The sequence below is a fragment of the Cryptotermes secundus genome, unplaced genomic scaffold (genome assembly GCF_002891405.2).
Source record: "Cryptotermes secundus unplaced genomic scaffold, Csec_1.0 scaffold1281, whole genome shotgun sequence".
Taxonomy (NCBI): domain Eukaryota; kingdom Metazoa; phylum Arthropoda; class Insecta; order Blattodea; family Kalotermitidae; genus Cryptotermes; species Cryptotermes secundus.
The window spans coordinates 8,492-23,565 of record NW_019727118.1 but is presented as its reverse complement, the minus strand read 5'-3'; the positions used below and the strand labels follow the sequence as shown (position 1 = coordinate 23,565).

General features: G+C 39.4%; 1 protein-coding gene across 1 annotated transcript in view; it reads right to left on the bottom strand.

The window, feature by feature from the left end:
• Positions 1 to 10,848, bottom strand: part of LOC111864538 (protein ROP) — a 26,489-nt gene extending 15,641 nt beyond the window's left edge. Inside the window, exons 1-4 of the mRNA XM_023851850.2 lie at positions 10,775 to 10,848; positions 8,341 to 8,481; positions 6,423 to 6,578; positions 4,453 to 4,556 (exon numbers count right to left, since the gene is read on the bottom strand). Of these exons, the coding sequence (XP_023707618.1) occupies positions 4,453 to 4,556; positions 6,423 to 6,578; positions 8,341 to 8,481; positions 10,775 to 10,802 (429 nt within the window). The 5' untranslated portion in view covers positions 10,803 to 10,848. The remainder of the gene's footprint in view (positions 1 to 4,452; positions 4,557 to 6,422; positions 6,579 to 8,340; positions 8,482 to 10,774) is intronic.
• Between the last annotated feature and the right edge of the window lie 4,226 nt (positions 10,849 to 15,074).

Here is a 15,074-nt window from a genome sequence, read left to right as displayed (position 1 = left end):
CTGGAGCGATAATACATGAAGGAATGAGTTCTTTTCCCTCCCCCACACACATCCGTATCGTCTCAGGGGGTGACCACAGTGTTCTGCCTTAATTCGTGACGTTTTTCTAAGAACTGGGTGCTATATACTGTGCGAAATCAATGGATCATGCGAGAATAAATTACTGGACACCCCTCTTCTAAGAATTCCAATTGAGTGTGTTAGTGTGGCCAGCTCAAGGCAATATTATATTATAAACATCACGTCTCTGCTGTTTATATCTTCAAAGCAAAGTAAACACGCCTTTCATAACAGCTTGAACGAGGAACCTCTACCAGAAGCAACAGGAACTTTGCTGCAAGACAGGTATATGTAACGATGACTTGGCGCAGATAAAGTCGTGTCTTATTTATACTCTGTTCTACTGACAACAGGCCAGCGAAAAATGTAACAATCTACAGCAAAACCATCAATTATTATGGGCGTTATAACATAGGTGTGCAGCTGGACGAAACATACACGTCGAACCCCCCCAGACGATTTAAATCCCTGACGAAACATACACATCGAACCACGACAACGGGTTAACTAAAACAGATATTTTCCAATGCCATGCTTCATGCACTACAACTACGAGAAAGCTATAAATTTTTAAAACAGAACAAATACAATGTGTCCATAAACAGTACTTTAAACAAACCTGACATTCATATGGTAAGAATGCTATGTTGATCTCTTTCAATGTCTTAATCTATCTAGCTGCATTTGATTTGCAGTTCCTCAGGGCACACTGTTAAAACAAGATATTTATGTCCTTAGAACATAAAGAATTCTGCTTTTTCAAAAGAGTTAAGAATACTTGTATATTTTACTCAGCCAGACAGCAGAGTAAATTCTTGGTTCCTGTGCCTGGAATTTAAGGTGATGTTTAGGAGACTTAACCATTTTCAAGCAAAACAGCATGTGAAGAAAGCACCAAAGTCCTTGTTTCCTAGAGATCAACATTTTATATCAGCAAATCAGATTTAATTGAGGCAATTTTTGGTTCACAATGGTCCAATTAAAATAAAACATTCACACAGTAATGCCATCAGCGGCCTGATATTCAACGTAGAAAGCTGTAGACAAGTTGGACACCTGCCTAGAAAGACTACTGGCAGGTGTGAACACTGAAGCTGAAACAGACCACTTTTAAAAATGACCTCACTACAATATGGAATATGCTCACTAGTGCGCATTTGTAACAGATCTTCCAAAATTGTGGATTCTACCAAAAACACGTAAACAGAAATGAACTAGACTAGTAACATTCTTGGTTTCTGACATGGCTTGACACAAACCACTTGTTAATCTCAAAGTGAGATTTTTTCTCTTGTAGGCCATGCTATTTTAATTTTGCCAAAATAATTATTAGTTGTTAAAAGAGGCTAGGTAACACAAAACAGTTAAAAAATGGTAATTCAGTTCACCAAAAAGACAAATTTCTACACACAAAACATTTCTCCACAAAATAAACCTTCCCTACCCACACCATTGTAATTGCTTCACATTGGTTAGTTTCATCCACATAACTTATACAACATATAAAATGCAGTCTGTTATATTATATAGTCTTAATATGTACACATGATATCATTTACTGTTCAAATTTATTGTTATAACATCTGTGGAGAAATAAGAGAGAGATCAACAGAAAATATTAATGAATAAATTCAAATATTTCTACTTGTTGGCTTTGAGTTTTCACAGTCAGTGGCAGAGAAGACAGATGGGTTTGTTGAGCAGTGCTCATAGACTTTCAAAGACAGCATATTTTCTATCAGCTTCATCTGGATAATTTAATTAGATAATATACACTTTATTTAAAACTGAAACCATATTCAGTATAATAACACTGATAGAGAAACCTTTGTCTTTTATAATCTGCCATAGTTACAATTCAAAATCTACTCCACCAAAACCACTTCAAACCACACTACACACAATTTAGTACCACCTCCCTGCACAATTAGGTAGCACACCCTGAACACAAACATACAAGAACTCAGAAATCACAGCATACACTGGAGTGTCAGATACCACTCTTAAAGTGTGACACAAACTCTGTCCTAATTGCAACAATTTATTGTAGTTCTTTTGTCTTCTTTTCTTCTAAACTACATGTTTCGGCCGTAAATGGCCATCATCAGGTGTATTTCTCTCATATAGCTGTTACACTGTATGTAGTTTAAAATTTAAAAGCACCTGATGGCCATTTATGGCCAAAACATGTAGTGTAGAAGAAAAGAAGACAAAAGAACTACAATAAATTGTTGCACTTAGGATGGAGTTTGTGTCATACATTGTGTAGAGGTTAACAGGATGCTTAAATATAATATTGTAACCACTCTTAAAGACTGATACTTGGCTTTAACGCTTTCCTGACACAAACAGTTTCTTTAATACCTTGTCTATTAACAAAAATCACTAGTGACATTCTTTCAGTAATAACTTTATTGGTTTTTCCAGTAATAAGTAGTTCATGCACTTTCCATCTCAGCTTATTCCACTAATCATATTATTTTTCAATGCTTGAGAAAAGTGGACATGACAACATTTACCTAAATATGCAGTCCACTGTAGTACCTGTATAAAAGGCCAGTTTTAGCTTATTTTCCCTATTTACAAGGTAACTTAGGCTCACAAGATCATTATATCCATGTGAACCGAGCATGGACCTGTTCGCGAAATGAGTGACAAATGGCTTCCAGCCATATTTTCCGCGCTACCCTTTCTTTCACGATCCTAAGCTCACCCCCTCCTTCTCTCCCGAAGACCACGTGATTTCCCCTTCCTTTCTACCCGTGTCTTGGGAGGAAGTATGTTGGAGAGCAAGGTCTTAGTCTGATAAGTGGATCCACTTGGGTAAGCACGTCTGGTGGACCAGCCAGGGATATTTTGTAAATTTCAGTTCAGAGGGGTTGGGTTTCAAAATTGCGTTTCGGAATACTCTGGGTCTGGCCACAGACATTGGGAACCAGTCACCAGCTATTGAGGGGATGGCGTGGCGGCAATACGAGAGTTAGTTTTTTTTATATAAATATATATATTATTTTCTGGAGGCCACCTGTGACTGAGGTTTGCTTAGCCTGTATTATATAGACATGTAATTTCTTGATGCCGCCTGTGGCGGACTAGTTCAGTTTAGTTATTCTATGTATTTGTCTTGATTCCGCATGTGGCTAGGAAGGAAGTGACTTGCATTCAAATGCTACTGGGCCAGTGAAACTGGGCAGGTTGTTGAGTTGATGCCACGAGGTGCGGATTAATGTAGGGTGGAGAAACTCAGCCACGTTTATTCTATCTGTATATATATTTTTGTATATTTTTATCATAACTTATTTTGTGTTTATTAAACATTGTTATTGTTATTTTTGGGTCAGTCATTGACTTCAATAATGATTCTCCACTGCGAGCTTGGTTTCCCACGACGATCTTAGGGAGCATTGTAAACACGACGCGAGGGCCAGCGACGACGTACCGCTCCCGACTTCACTGACGCTTGGTGGTGGTAGGGTGAAGATGGGAGAAGTATCGGTTCACATGCATCCATCCATTCATGTCTGCCCCCCTCCCTCCCTCAATAACTTTTGAATAAAAGAGAGGTTTTTGTGGAACTTTCAGTAAACATGATGTCATGCAACAGGCGAGCCATGCAATGACTGTTGCTAGGAAATCGGTAAACACAACGGTACTAAACAGCGGTACCTATTAAGTAACTGTTTTCTACATTGTCTGTACCAAGGCTAAATAAGTAGCAGCAAACGCTATTCAGGAGTTGAGTCTCAATGTAGCGATTGCCAAGTTCAGTGATTATTGAGTACTGAGCCAGTTACTAGAGAGAGAGTAACCAGTCAATTGCTGTCTATCTTTCGCTGGAGTATTTGTGATACTGCCAATGGCAGTAATGTTGAGATTGTAAATTGTGTGATTGTAAGAGTGAGTGGAATAAATTCGCTATATCAAATAAGGCGTGAAGTTATTTGTTGCATGACATATCCCCAACACGTGACAATATATATATATATATATATCACACCACCTGCGCCCACTCCACCTTTGTACTTTGAATTTCCTGCAATTAGTAATAATGACAACGGGAATGCAAACATGTGAGGTGAGAATGATCAACATATGAATATGTTTCATCTCATCATTGGAGAATTTAATTCGGTATTTAAAAGACAGTCACTAATCAAAATAGCAGTTTTGTTAATATTTCCCTTCATCTGTCTGGGTCCATCAGTGAGCAATCTGACATTCCAGAATTAATTCTGGATCAAAGTGTAATTCTGCAAATATGAAGTGACAATGATAAACTGCAAGAACCAATGAAGGAAAATTGAGCAACAGTGTTAGCTGGACCACCATTTACTCTACAACCCTTCCAGAAAAGGCAGCAGCAAAACAACTCACAAATTAAATTCTTTTTACCTGTGCTTCATATGGTATAAAGGCAATGTTAATTTCCTTCAAAGTTTTAATATACTTGGCAGCAGAAGATTGGCACAGCTGGTTAAATACTTCATCAGGACATGCTGTAAAAAAACATATCTTAAACAAAGTACATAAATCATGATGCTTACATGGACTCACAACAGCAAGGCATCCATGAAAATTCTGGAAGTGCTGCTTTCCTTACAACATGAAATTTTCAGAACTGATAAAGATTCATCATTAAATTGTAAAATGATTAATTACAAAAAAACATACTGTCACATGGTTGAGTGATGACAGACAGGGTCTGGACTGGTAACTGGATTTACTGGACACTTTAACGCAAAACCCATGACTGCACTTTAGAAATCACTATCACATAGAAACGTGATCAAAGTCATGGTCTTCAATGTGCTGCTTGGTAACAGCTTCAAACAGCAGACGCTCCCTTCCTCTGGGTTCCCGAACTGTATCTGGCCTCAGCTACCACCTTCTGCAACTCTCAAGTGACTGTCTGCCCCCAGACTCTCAACTTGGACTCGATTCGGATTGACTGGTAGTGGCAGCTGATCATCGTTATATAGCCACAGAAAACACTGCTTCCTACAGCTCTTCTATTGTTGCGTGCATGCCTGTTGCAGCCTTCACATGATGGCTAAAGAGCCACTGCTCTAACAACGGGCATGTTTATGGAGCTGTTCCCTAGCAACGACTGTCTATGCTGGCTCTACAATTCTGGCTTTCAGCAGCAGACATGCCACAATACTTTTATACTGACATACAGTATTTTATATTAATATTAGATATTAGCAAAATCTGAAGGTAGAAATACTACACACAAAATTGGTCAAACTAGGGATACTGTGACAAAGACTTGTATAATGCATAGATGACAACAGGATTCCTTTTGGGGCCTCAAAAATAAAGGTATTCACCAAACAACCACTGTGAAGACCAAAGACAAAACAGAGAAACCAAGTGAGGGTAGACACACAAACGAGAAGAGTGAAAATCAGAAGAGGAAAAAAAAAAAAGCAAACACAATTACTGGAGGACAGAGAAGATACATGTCCTGTTATACAGGTATCCCTAGAATTTCTGCATTGTATATGTCCGCCCACCCATGTGTGCATATGCGGGTGATGCTTCTAAACATAACTACACATCCAGGATAAAACAGGTTTTGTGCTATCAATTTCGAACATCTCAAATATAATACAACTTCATCTCATATAAATGTGCATTACATCAGTGCAATCACATCTGCATTTTTCTAAAAAATAACACATAAATCACAGTTGTACAGGAAATATAAATGTACTTATATTATTGGCTGAACTTTCATTTTAGAACACCCAACATTTTTTTCTCAATGATATGACAAAAGTTGTCTCAATGCGGTTAGTCGCTGACTTCCCACCGCAGCTGCCCGGGTTCAATCCCATGTCTGGTCAAGTGGGATTTGTGGTGGACAAAGTGGCCCTGGGGCGGGTTTTCTCCGAGTACTTCGGTTTCCCTTGCCCATCTTTATTCCACCAAATTATAAATCATCATAATCACCCGAGGCAGGCTACAATAGGCCAATCAGTGGCCGCCGTGCAGAGTGGACCCAGTTGGATTCCACCCCCCAAGCGAATTTAAAAAAAAAAAGTTGTCTCAATAATTTTCACGTAACTTACTTAAGAAGCAACATAATATTCTTTTCACAGTCTTTAAAAATTTATTTTCACGGGGAGAATTAACCAAACATCCATCCATCGATTTACCCATCCACCTACCCATCAATCCATCCACACACCAATCCATCCTTCCATCCATGCACCCAACCACACATCCATGCATCCATCCTTCCATGCACCCACCCATCCCCCAACCCATATATCCACCCACCCATCATTGCATCCATCTATCAATCCATCAACTTTCCTTCCAGCCAACCAAAAACATATTAATGATGTGAGCCTTACCTTCTGTAAAATAGACATGGGCTGCCTTGTACATAGAATGGTTAGAGCTGGCAAAATCAGCCATAAGTGCCTGAACTGAACTCTCACACGGAGAGATGAGGTATACTGCTTCCATTGTTGAGAGAGGTTCTCTCTTTTTACGGATGTCTTCAACTACTACACACACAAAACAACAGTTTGTTATAGACAATTTCAGGTGTACATAGCAGTTAGAGCTCATGTGGATCCTGCTTGTGCCATACAGAAGTAGGCTGTATTTCAATTCTTTTGGACAGCTTTACACTCAAATACAGGCAAAACAGCCTACTTCTATATAATGTCATCAGTCAGAAACAGAATCTATGAAAGGTATAAAAAATGAAGTTTCCTTGCACTTAATTAATTAAGCATCATTCCATGAAGATGTATGCATGAGTGAAAGTACACCACCACATTCTTGACCTCAGCACTAGATTGAGGTGAGAGGTCAGCTTGTCAAGCTACTTTGCCCATGGGGCAAGAGAAAATGGTATGCACTGAAATGAGGCTGGATGAGCCCCAGCAGAAGTTTGGATGCTGTGCAGTTGAGAAAATTCTGTTGCCTGGTCAGCCACGAATAAAGCTGTGGCCATCCAGCCCACAGCCTGTCACTATCCTGATTAAGCTATCCCATTGCCAGAAGAGGATCTACATTAATTTATTTTGAAATATTTGCGCAGTTAAGCAAAGTCATAAATTTTACAATTCCTATAACAATTTCTGAGACTTAATGGACAAAAGATATTCACTGAAGACCCAGGTTCCCCATAAAGTAAAGGTATCCCTGTAACAGGTGGTGGAGGCCCATAGTGTTGTGATATGTTGAGGTTCCCACATTATCTAGACAATCAATTCATAGATGGCAGTAAGGTTGTCAGCCTTACACGCCGGCCGCCCTTTACCCCCAAGAATATTCCAGGTACTCATTTTTTTTAGAGGCTGAGTCGACCCGAGGGCTATAGTGGGGCTTGAAGGTTCAGGTAAAGTGAAAAAATCCACCTCACTGGGATTCAATCCCGTGACCTTCCGGCTTGTAGCATAGTGTTTCAACCAACTATGCTACCGCATGCCCCCAGGTTCCCCACACTATGTCCTGTTAAATAAGCTAGGAAAGTAATGAACGCTTCTGTAGTGAGTTTGGCAGCAGATGAAAGGCCCTTCAATTTAATGAACATGGCCATTGATAGAAAAAACTTGTTTCCAGATATGAATACATCTCACTCATGGCACTGAATATTTTTTCTGAACAATCTTTAATGGACTGGGATGCAACACCATTTGTCACATTATGGTTACGTCAAGGACACCACAAAGCAGATGATAACAAAATCAGAAAGAAAATGAAAGCAGAATATTAACAATGACAAACAGTTGCCTGCAGTTTACTTTAGCTTTGCACTTCGTTTTTCTTCCCCCCACCCCGCCCAAAAGTCAGAATAATGGCTAATTTTGAAAGAATTAAAAAATATGTAATTCATTAATTTATTTTATGACCGTTTTAGATCTGTTATGAATAACGAATTTGTTATATTAATGAAAGATGATTTACAGTTAACTAGATCTGAGAGAGTCGCTTGCTCAGTTGTCCTGGGGTATGTTTTCAATACCTTACAGCTGGATGGTTATGAGGCTGCCTCATTTGGGTCAAAAAGTTGAAGTCAATTTTTATAATAAGCAGGAAAGGTTTAGAACCTAATCTCCCTGTAGTACAATTTATTAAACACAGCATTTGTTCAAATGCAAAGAAGCAACTAGACATTCTCAAATAATACACATTATAAAGGGCTAATAAAAGTACTTAAAAGGTCAGAATTTAAGCAAACTTGCTACTAACAAACAGGAGTGACACCAGATTCTGCTGGGTGTAGTTAGTTGAAACATAACCACCCGAGCTACTTACTTGTGACACCCTCAGCAGAAATGTCATGCATCTTGCAGCAGGCTGATACCATCCTCATGGCCAACTGATCCACCACCAACACACGCCATTCCATGCCTTGCCCTGGCTTTCTCTTATTTTTAATCACCTCATTCATAATCTCTGTTTGAGGAAACACAGGTGTCATACAAACAGAGAACATACATTGGAATGCCCAGGCTTTCAAAACCAGTTAATATTTATACATCTAACCTTCAGTGTGTGAATAGCCCATCACTGTTTCATTACTCCAGTAGTGTTTCAGAGTTCAAGAAACTAACTTCAGTAAGCAATGGTTGTTAAGCCACTCAACATATTACATGCATTTTATGGAACCCAAAGGTTCAGTACCATATTCACAAGAACCTACCGTTGTTCCCTGTTCTCAGCTAGATGAATCTAGTCCACCTCCCCAATCCTACCTCTCTAACATACATTTCAATATTACCCTGAACATCTATATCTAGGTCTTCCCAGTGGTCTCCTTTATTCAGGTTTTTTAGAAAAATCCTGCACACACTCCTCCCATGTGTGCTGCATGCCCTACCCCCCTCTTGCCCACCTATAAGACTATATAGTAGTCAAAACCCAGAAGACCACAATATGGGAATTACATTAACATACTACTGCTGTCTGCTGTTTATGAGATGTCACAGTAATTATATATGACGAGTATGTCAGATCCCATCATATGACTAGCAAGTTAAATCAAGGAACCTTTTCAGTGGAGTGAATCTACACCATTAACTGGAGAAACAAAAAATTCACGTGAAACTGGGGTTGAAAAACAATATGGAAAGAGATATCTTTGGAAATAAGGCTTACATGGGAGAGCATAAAATGAATTTTGGGTAAATCGGCCATAAATTGGTTTTAACTGGGATTTTGTGGTAAGAGTCACAAACCTTAGGTGCAAAAATGATGGTATTTGTTCAGTAGCTGAATAATGACAGACTATTCTTGTGCCTGATTATTTATTCCTACTTCTACCAGGAACAAGACTGCAGGCATATAAATTCTTGAGGTGGCACTACAATCAGTATTATTTAACATAATACAATGAAATATATTTTTTAAATCTAGCCACTGTTTATTGAACTATTAAACTTATACAAAAATACTGACAAAAATCTGATCTATTTGTAATAGGCGAATACAAAATTGTTCTTTGAAAGGGACTGTAGACAGTAAAATATTCTAACTGGGAAGGACTGAGTGATCTCTGGTAGACAGCAGTGTATTACAGATATGGGAGTAAAATGTCAGTTGAAGGGTGCAGAGATTGCCTCCCATATCCCTACCTTCAGTATCATATTCTGACATCCATAAATGAGGATGGGTGGTCATTCTTTTACCAAAATTGTTTCCAGACTTATCAAAATATGCCATATCCTAATTTTTTCAGTAATTCTGCAATCCAACACAAATTTCATATAACTCTCCAATACAAACAGACCCAACAATGGGTGTAAAATTCTTATATTAAATAAATTTTACTTCAGTATCCTACAAAAACCTACAGAATGAGGTGGCACTTTTCCTCCTGCCCCCTCATATCAAACACTTTTGGAATTGTATGTTACTGACATTTGACTTTCTGGTATCCATGAATATCCCTGCTATTGATAACCGTGATAACCTCCTAATGATGTAATTTTTCGCTGTTTGGCGGAATGCCAACCACTGCACCTAGCATAACATCGATTTTCTGTATGCGTCATACAACCCACATTGTGTCACTACCATTAATTATTTCAAAATTTGTAAAAGAATGGAAACTAATTAGCGCTACAAGTCCAATATAAAAAGAACAAATTTATACGAACATCAGGAAACTTCGGTTAACTTTCAATTGACAAAACCCAGCGCTAAAGAGACATATGAAATAATTACAACGATGGCAACAAGTGTGCCTCACGAAATTATTATTTATTATTTATATTGATTACGTTCCCTAAAAACAAAATAATGTTCCTTTTACGATTCGTAACATATGTCGCAAAATTTACTTAATGCACGTCTTTTAATTAGACCAAAGATATGAAGTGATATTTTATATTCCGTTGTAGTTATTAGCTATAATCTAGCTCTCGCGTAAAATACGGTGAAACGTTCCACAGAAACGTTCGTTATTAGACTGTTAACTTATTAATGGAAAAATTCTATTTCGTTCCACGACTGACAATGAAATAACCAGAGCAAATATAGTGCATATACGTAAATCTTTTCCTAAGCAAGAGATCATATTCGTCTGTAGAATGCGTAATACGGCGCGAGTTATTTGTCGCATGACCTACCCAACACGTGACAATATAGTGGTTTGAAAAAAAAAAAGTTTTACGATTACACTGAAACTACCATCCAAATAATCCATACAGCAGTACTGAAAAGATAAATAAATAATCAAGGTACTTACTCTGTCTAATCAGTTCTTTCAACGCCATATTGACAGACTGTCCATTACTAAGGTTACAAATGACACGTTTCCGATATTTCCTAGGTTTCCAGTCCTGCATCCACTTGGCAAACCTGACATTTTGCGTCGGAAACATTACGTCAACGTATACAGCGCGAAATTCAAAATTTTTTGGTAAATAGAGTCTAAATTGAAGCCTGTGTATGAAATTGTCAGTTTTTTTCAGCTAATGACAACACAAATGGCTCAGAGTCTTTTTATGATGTTACTTAACCTAATTCTCCTGTTCAATGTATGTATAAGGGGTGGGCCTTCTTGGTCCTTGCACCGCGCCCACAGTGATCTATTTCTATTGTTCTAAGTTATTATTACTACTGCCAGGCACTACAGCTGCTTTACTACTAATAATATTGTAGAAGTGAATCCACTTCATAGAGAAGTGTCACTTCCTAGGTAACGCATTGTCAAGACATTGCGTGACAACAAGCGTCCATTGCTAATCAACAGCTACCAGTTTCTAGGCAACGAATACATAGGCAGACCGCTACCTAGGAAATTTCCTAGACAAGAGACAGAATTTTTCGAGTCCCCTGTTGTATCCCAGTATTTCAAGGATACTCAGGTTCGCCGAGCGGTGAGCGATTCGATGTACGGGGTTGGGATTAGGTGGAAAGACAACAGCAAGCAATTGGATTTAACTGTGTTATATTGTTAGAATAAGAGATGCTTGATGAAGTACATAGAAATGGGGCAGGCACTTTAAATATTCCCTACAAGGGGTGAGGCCGCAGTCCTGCCCGTCTAACCCTTGTGACAACTGGAATCCGACTCTCTGTGCCTCGCCTTCATCTCCAAGCTGCAGTCTGCCCTAGTGCCCCAGTCAGTCTGGGTTCTGTCCTTCACACATGTGTGGAAGGGGAGGAGACCACCCACATATTTGTTTAGTCTATGCATTGGTTACGATCCGGTCCACAGCTTGGAAAGAATATTTAAGATGCCCAAGAAATACAAAAATATAGTACACAATTATACAAGTACTCACACTTCCACGTATGCAACACCTCCCCTCCTCAGGGGAGACCAATTTACCCTTTAATTGGTCTCAGAAACAGACTTGGAAGAACGGAGTCGGCGAGACCTGCGTAACTCCGGTTCCGTATTGGGTGCATTTATTTCTCGTAATGGCACGTCTTCTTGTGCCACAGCTAAGCTCTCATTGCTTGTATGGATTTTAATATTCACTATGTTACCTGATCTATTTGAATCTGTTATGGCCTTTATGCAATTTACCTTTCCTTTCAAACAGTTATACAGTTTGTATATTGCGTACATTCCAATTAAAAATAAACAAACATACACCAATGCAGAATAAGAGTCATGGGAAGTTGTGTGTAACCTTTCCCATTCTTGTTCCATGATGACGCGCTCGACTTCAGCTGTCATAAGGAACAGAGCCCTCTGTTATTTTAGGGTGTCATAGGGACCAAGCACCAAGCCCTCTTGTTATTTTAAGCTGTCAACATACATCAGCCAGCGAGCGCTCTGAGATTATCGCTAGCTGTCATAGCTGTTCATTAGCCACGAACCCTTAACATATCAGGATATCTTATTACTATTGGGTTCGTGGCAGGGTAAAGACACACACAGCTATAAAGCTGACAACCCTTCGACAGTATAAACAAAGCGTTAGTGAGCAGTACTCACTAATTGAGAGGGAGGTAGAGGTTATTAATTTTATGCTTATGACTGAGCCAAAGGAGTGGGAATACACAACACATTCCTTTGAGCCAATGCTGTATATTACTTTGAATATAACCTTCCTAAGGGCAGGAGACAGTCAGCAGACAACAGTCAGCAGCCAGTGGTGTAAGTCGTCTGTTCGACTCACTTAATAAATCTATCCTATTTTCTACCAGACAGGACTTTGAGTTTTTCTCAGTGCGATTGGACTTCGCTCCACTCCACATCCTGTTCGTCATCTGCAATTTCCTGGCAATCCGGTAAAACACACAACTACCGGCGATCCATGTAATTTTCGGACATACTCGCAAGAGAACTAAATTTGTATGGGACGACAAGACTGCTCCGTCCACCTACCACTTTGTCTTGCACGTCGAACCATACAACATGGTGGCAGCGAATTGGGATTCTGCCAAGACAACCTGAAATTGTCATTGTGAACGAACTCGTCAAGAAGACTGATCACTTTCGAGACAAGGAGGAGTGACGACAACACCTGAAGGGAAGACGTTTCTTCGAGGAGAATCTTCTTCTAATACACTCACTGAAAATCTTTGGGCTAGTAACTGGGGCTGGTGAGGATCAAACGTCATCCAACAACAAGGGTTGGTCCTGACACCGACAACGCGAGATCGCAGCTAGCTACTCCAGCTACTCCAGCAGAACGTCCAACATAGTCCTGTGTCCATTAGCTTCCATCAACGCAGTATGGACGCTGAGGCACGAACTACTGGCAGTCTGGTCGCAGCTTCTGTCGCATTACTCCGTCACCCTCTGGGGAGAGGACGGGGCACCATCCTCCATCACTACCGGACGAACTACAGAGCTTTGGACACCCTTGACTCTTCTAAGGTGAGTCAAGACCCTTTAATAGTTAACAATTGTGGAGGCTTTATAATAAGTTTTAGAGGAATTGTTTAAAAATGGCTGATGAACAAGTTAGGCAATTAATGAGGAATGCCGTGGAGGCAGAGAGAATAGGGGAGTACTGGGCAGTAACTTATGCCGAGAAGTTACGGCCAACTTTTGTTGGGAACCCTAAAGAGGTTCACAATTTTATTTAAATTGTTGAATCAACATTGGAAATGTTACATGAAGTAAGAAAAGCATCGTTTGTTAAATGTATTCTTGCGCACATTGTAGGTGATGCAAAGTTTAAATTGAATAACAGAATTATTTATACGTGGGCAGATATTAAGAAAGCTTTAGAGGAAAACTACACTACGAAGCGTATATTAGATTATACAGCCGGAATCTTGTTCATAGGCAGACAGTTTCAAAGTGTGTCAGTCATGGAATGGAGCAATAGATTACTCAATATTGCCAGAGAACTTAGTTTTGAGGTACAAACTAAATTGATAAACTTAAGCCAAGATGATCGTACATTAGATCAATTAAGTTACCTGAGAGGAGATAATGATGATGTTAATGAATTATTAAAAGGTACATTCGTGAATGGCTTAAAGGATGATAAAATTAAATATCTAGTAAAGAGTAGAAGGCGCGATGATGCCACCCTACTCCAATTGATTGAAACTGCCTCGAAGGAGGAAAGTGAACTTAAATCGCAAATATTTCGTTGTAATCAGAATTGGTTGACAGGTTCAACTCCTGGGCAATCAAGAGGTCAATGGCAGGTTCCCCACCCAAAGATTAAGCAGGAAATTATTGCCGTGACTGACGGTAGAAAATGTTTCTTTTGTAATCAAGCAGGGCACTTAATGAAACATTGTAAACAAAGGGTTACATGTGAAAGATGTAATCGTAAAGTTTATGAAACTCGCGATTGTAGAGCAAGGTTAGATGGCAGAGTTCCATCGCAATTACGCTATCCAAGAGATGGAAGCGGTGGCGGGGTTTTACCGCCGGAGGCTGGATCTAGGGGGGAAAGTGAACAGTAATCCAAATAATAAAGGCACCCTGTTCCAGGGAAACTGTGTGTAGGACCATTTGGAGGGCAGTCACAAATGGATCCTGTTGTTAATGATGAGTTTTATGTGAATAATTTTGACTGTCTCAAAGAGGGTAGCCTGTTGAATTAAAAAAAAAAGGTGCTAGCATCGACCACCCAATGATACCATTCGAAGGTCGGTGAGGTAGTCGTGGGGTCCCTTGTACTAGTGAGGGTTCCTCGAAATCACCCACTAGGAGGTTGGGTGGGATTTCGAAAATTGAGAATCAAAAGGAAGGTTATACCCTGGGTCCTTATGAGATTTTCGTAACCAGTTCGCAACTCCGAACAGGAATAAGGGTGGAACTGAATTGATACAGGTGCACAGGTATCACTCATAGCTAGGGCTGCGTTACATCCCAGATCCAAGCCGAGAGATAATGATTTGTTTAAAAAAAATGGGATTACTGGTAATGCAATGAATATCAGCGGAGAAGTTGATATTGATATTGAGCTGAGGTCAAGTGGGCCGGTGCCGAGAACTAAGTTTGATAACTTTAAAGGCAATAGAATGAATATCGACGGAGAAGTCGATATTGATGTTAATGATAATGGTCATCATTTGTTTTATGTAGTCGACAAACTGCCTAGACAGTTAGATTTAATTTT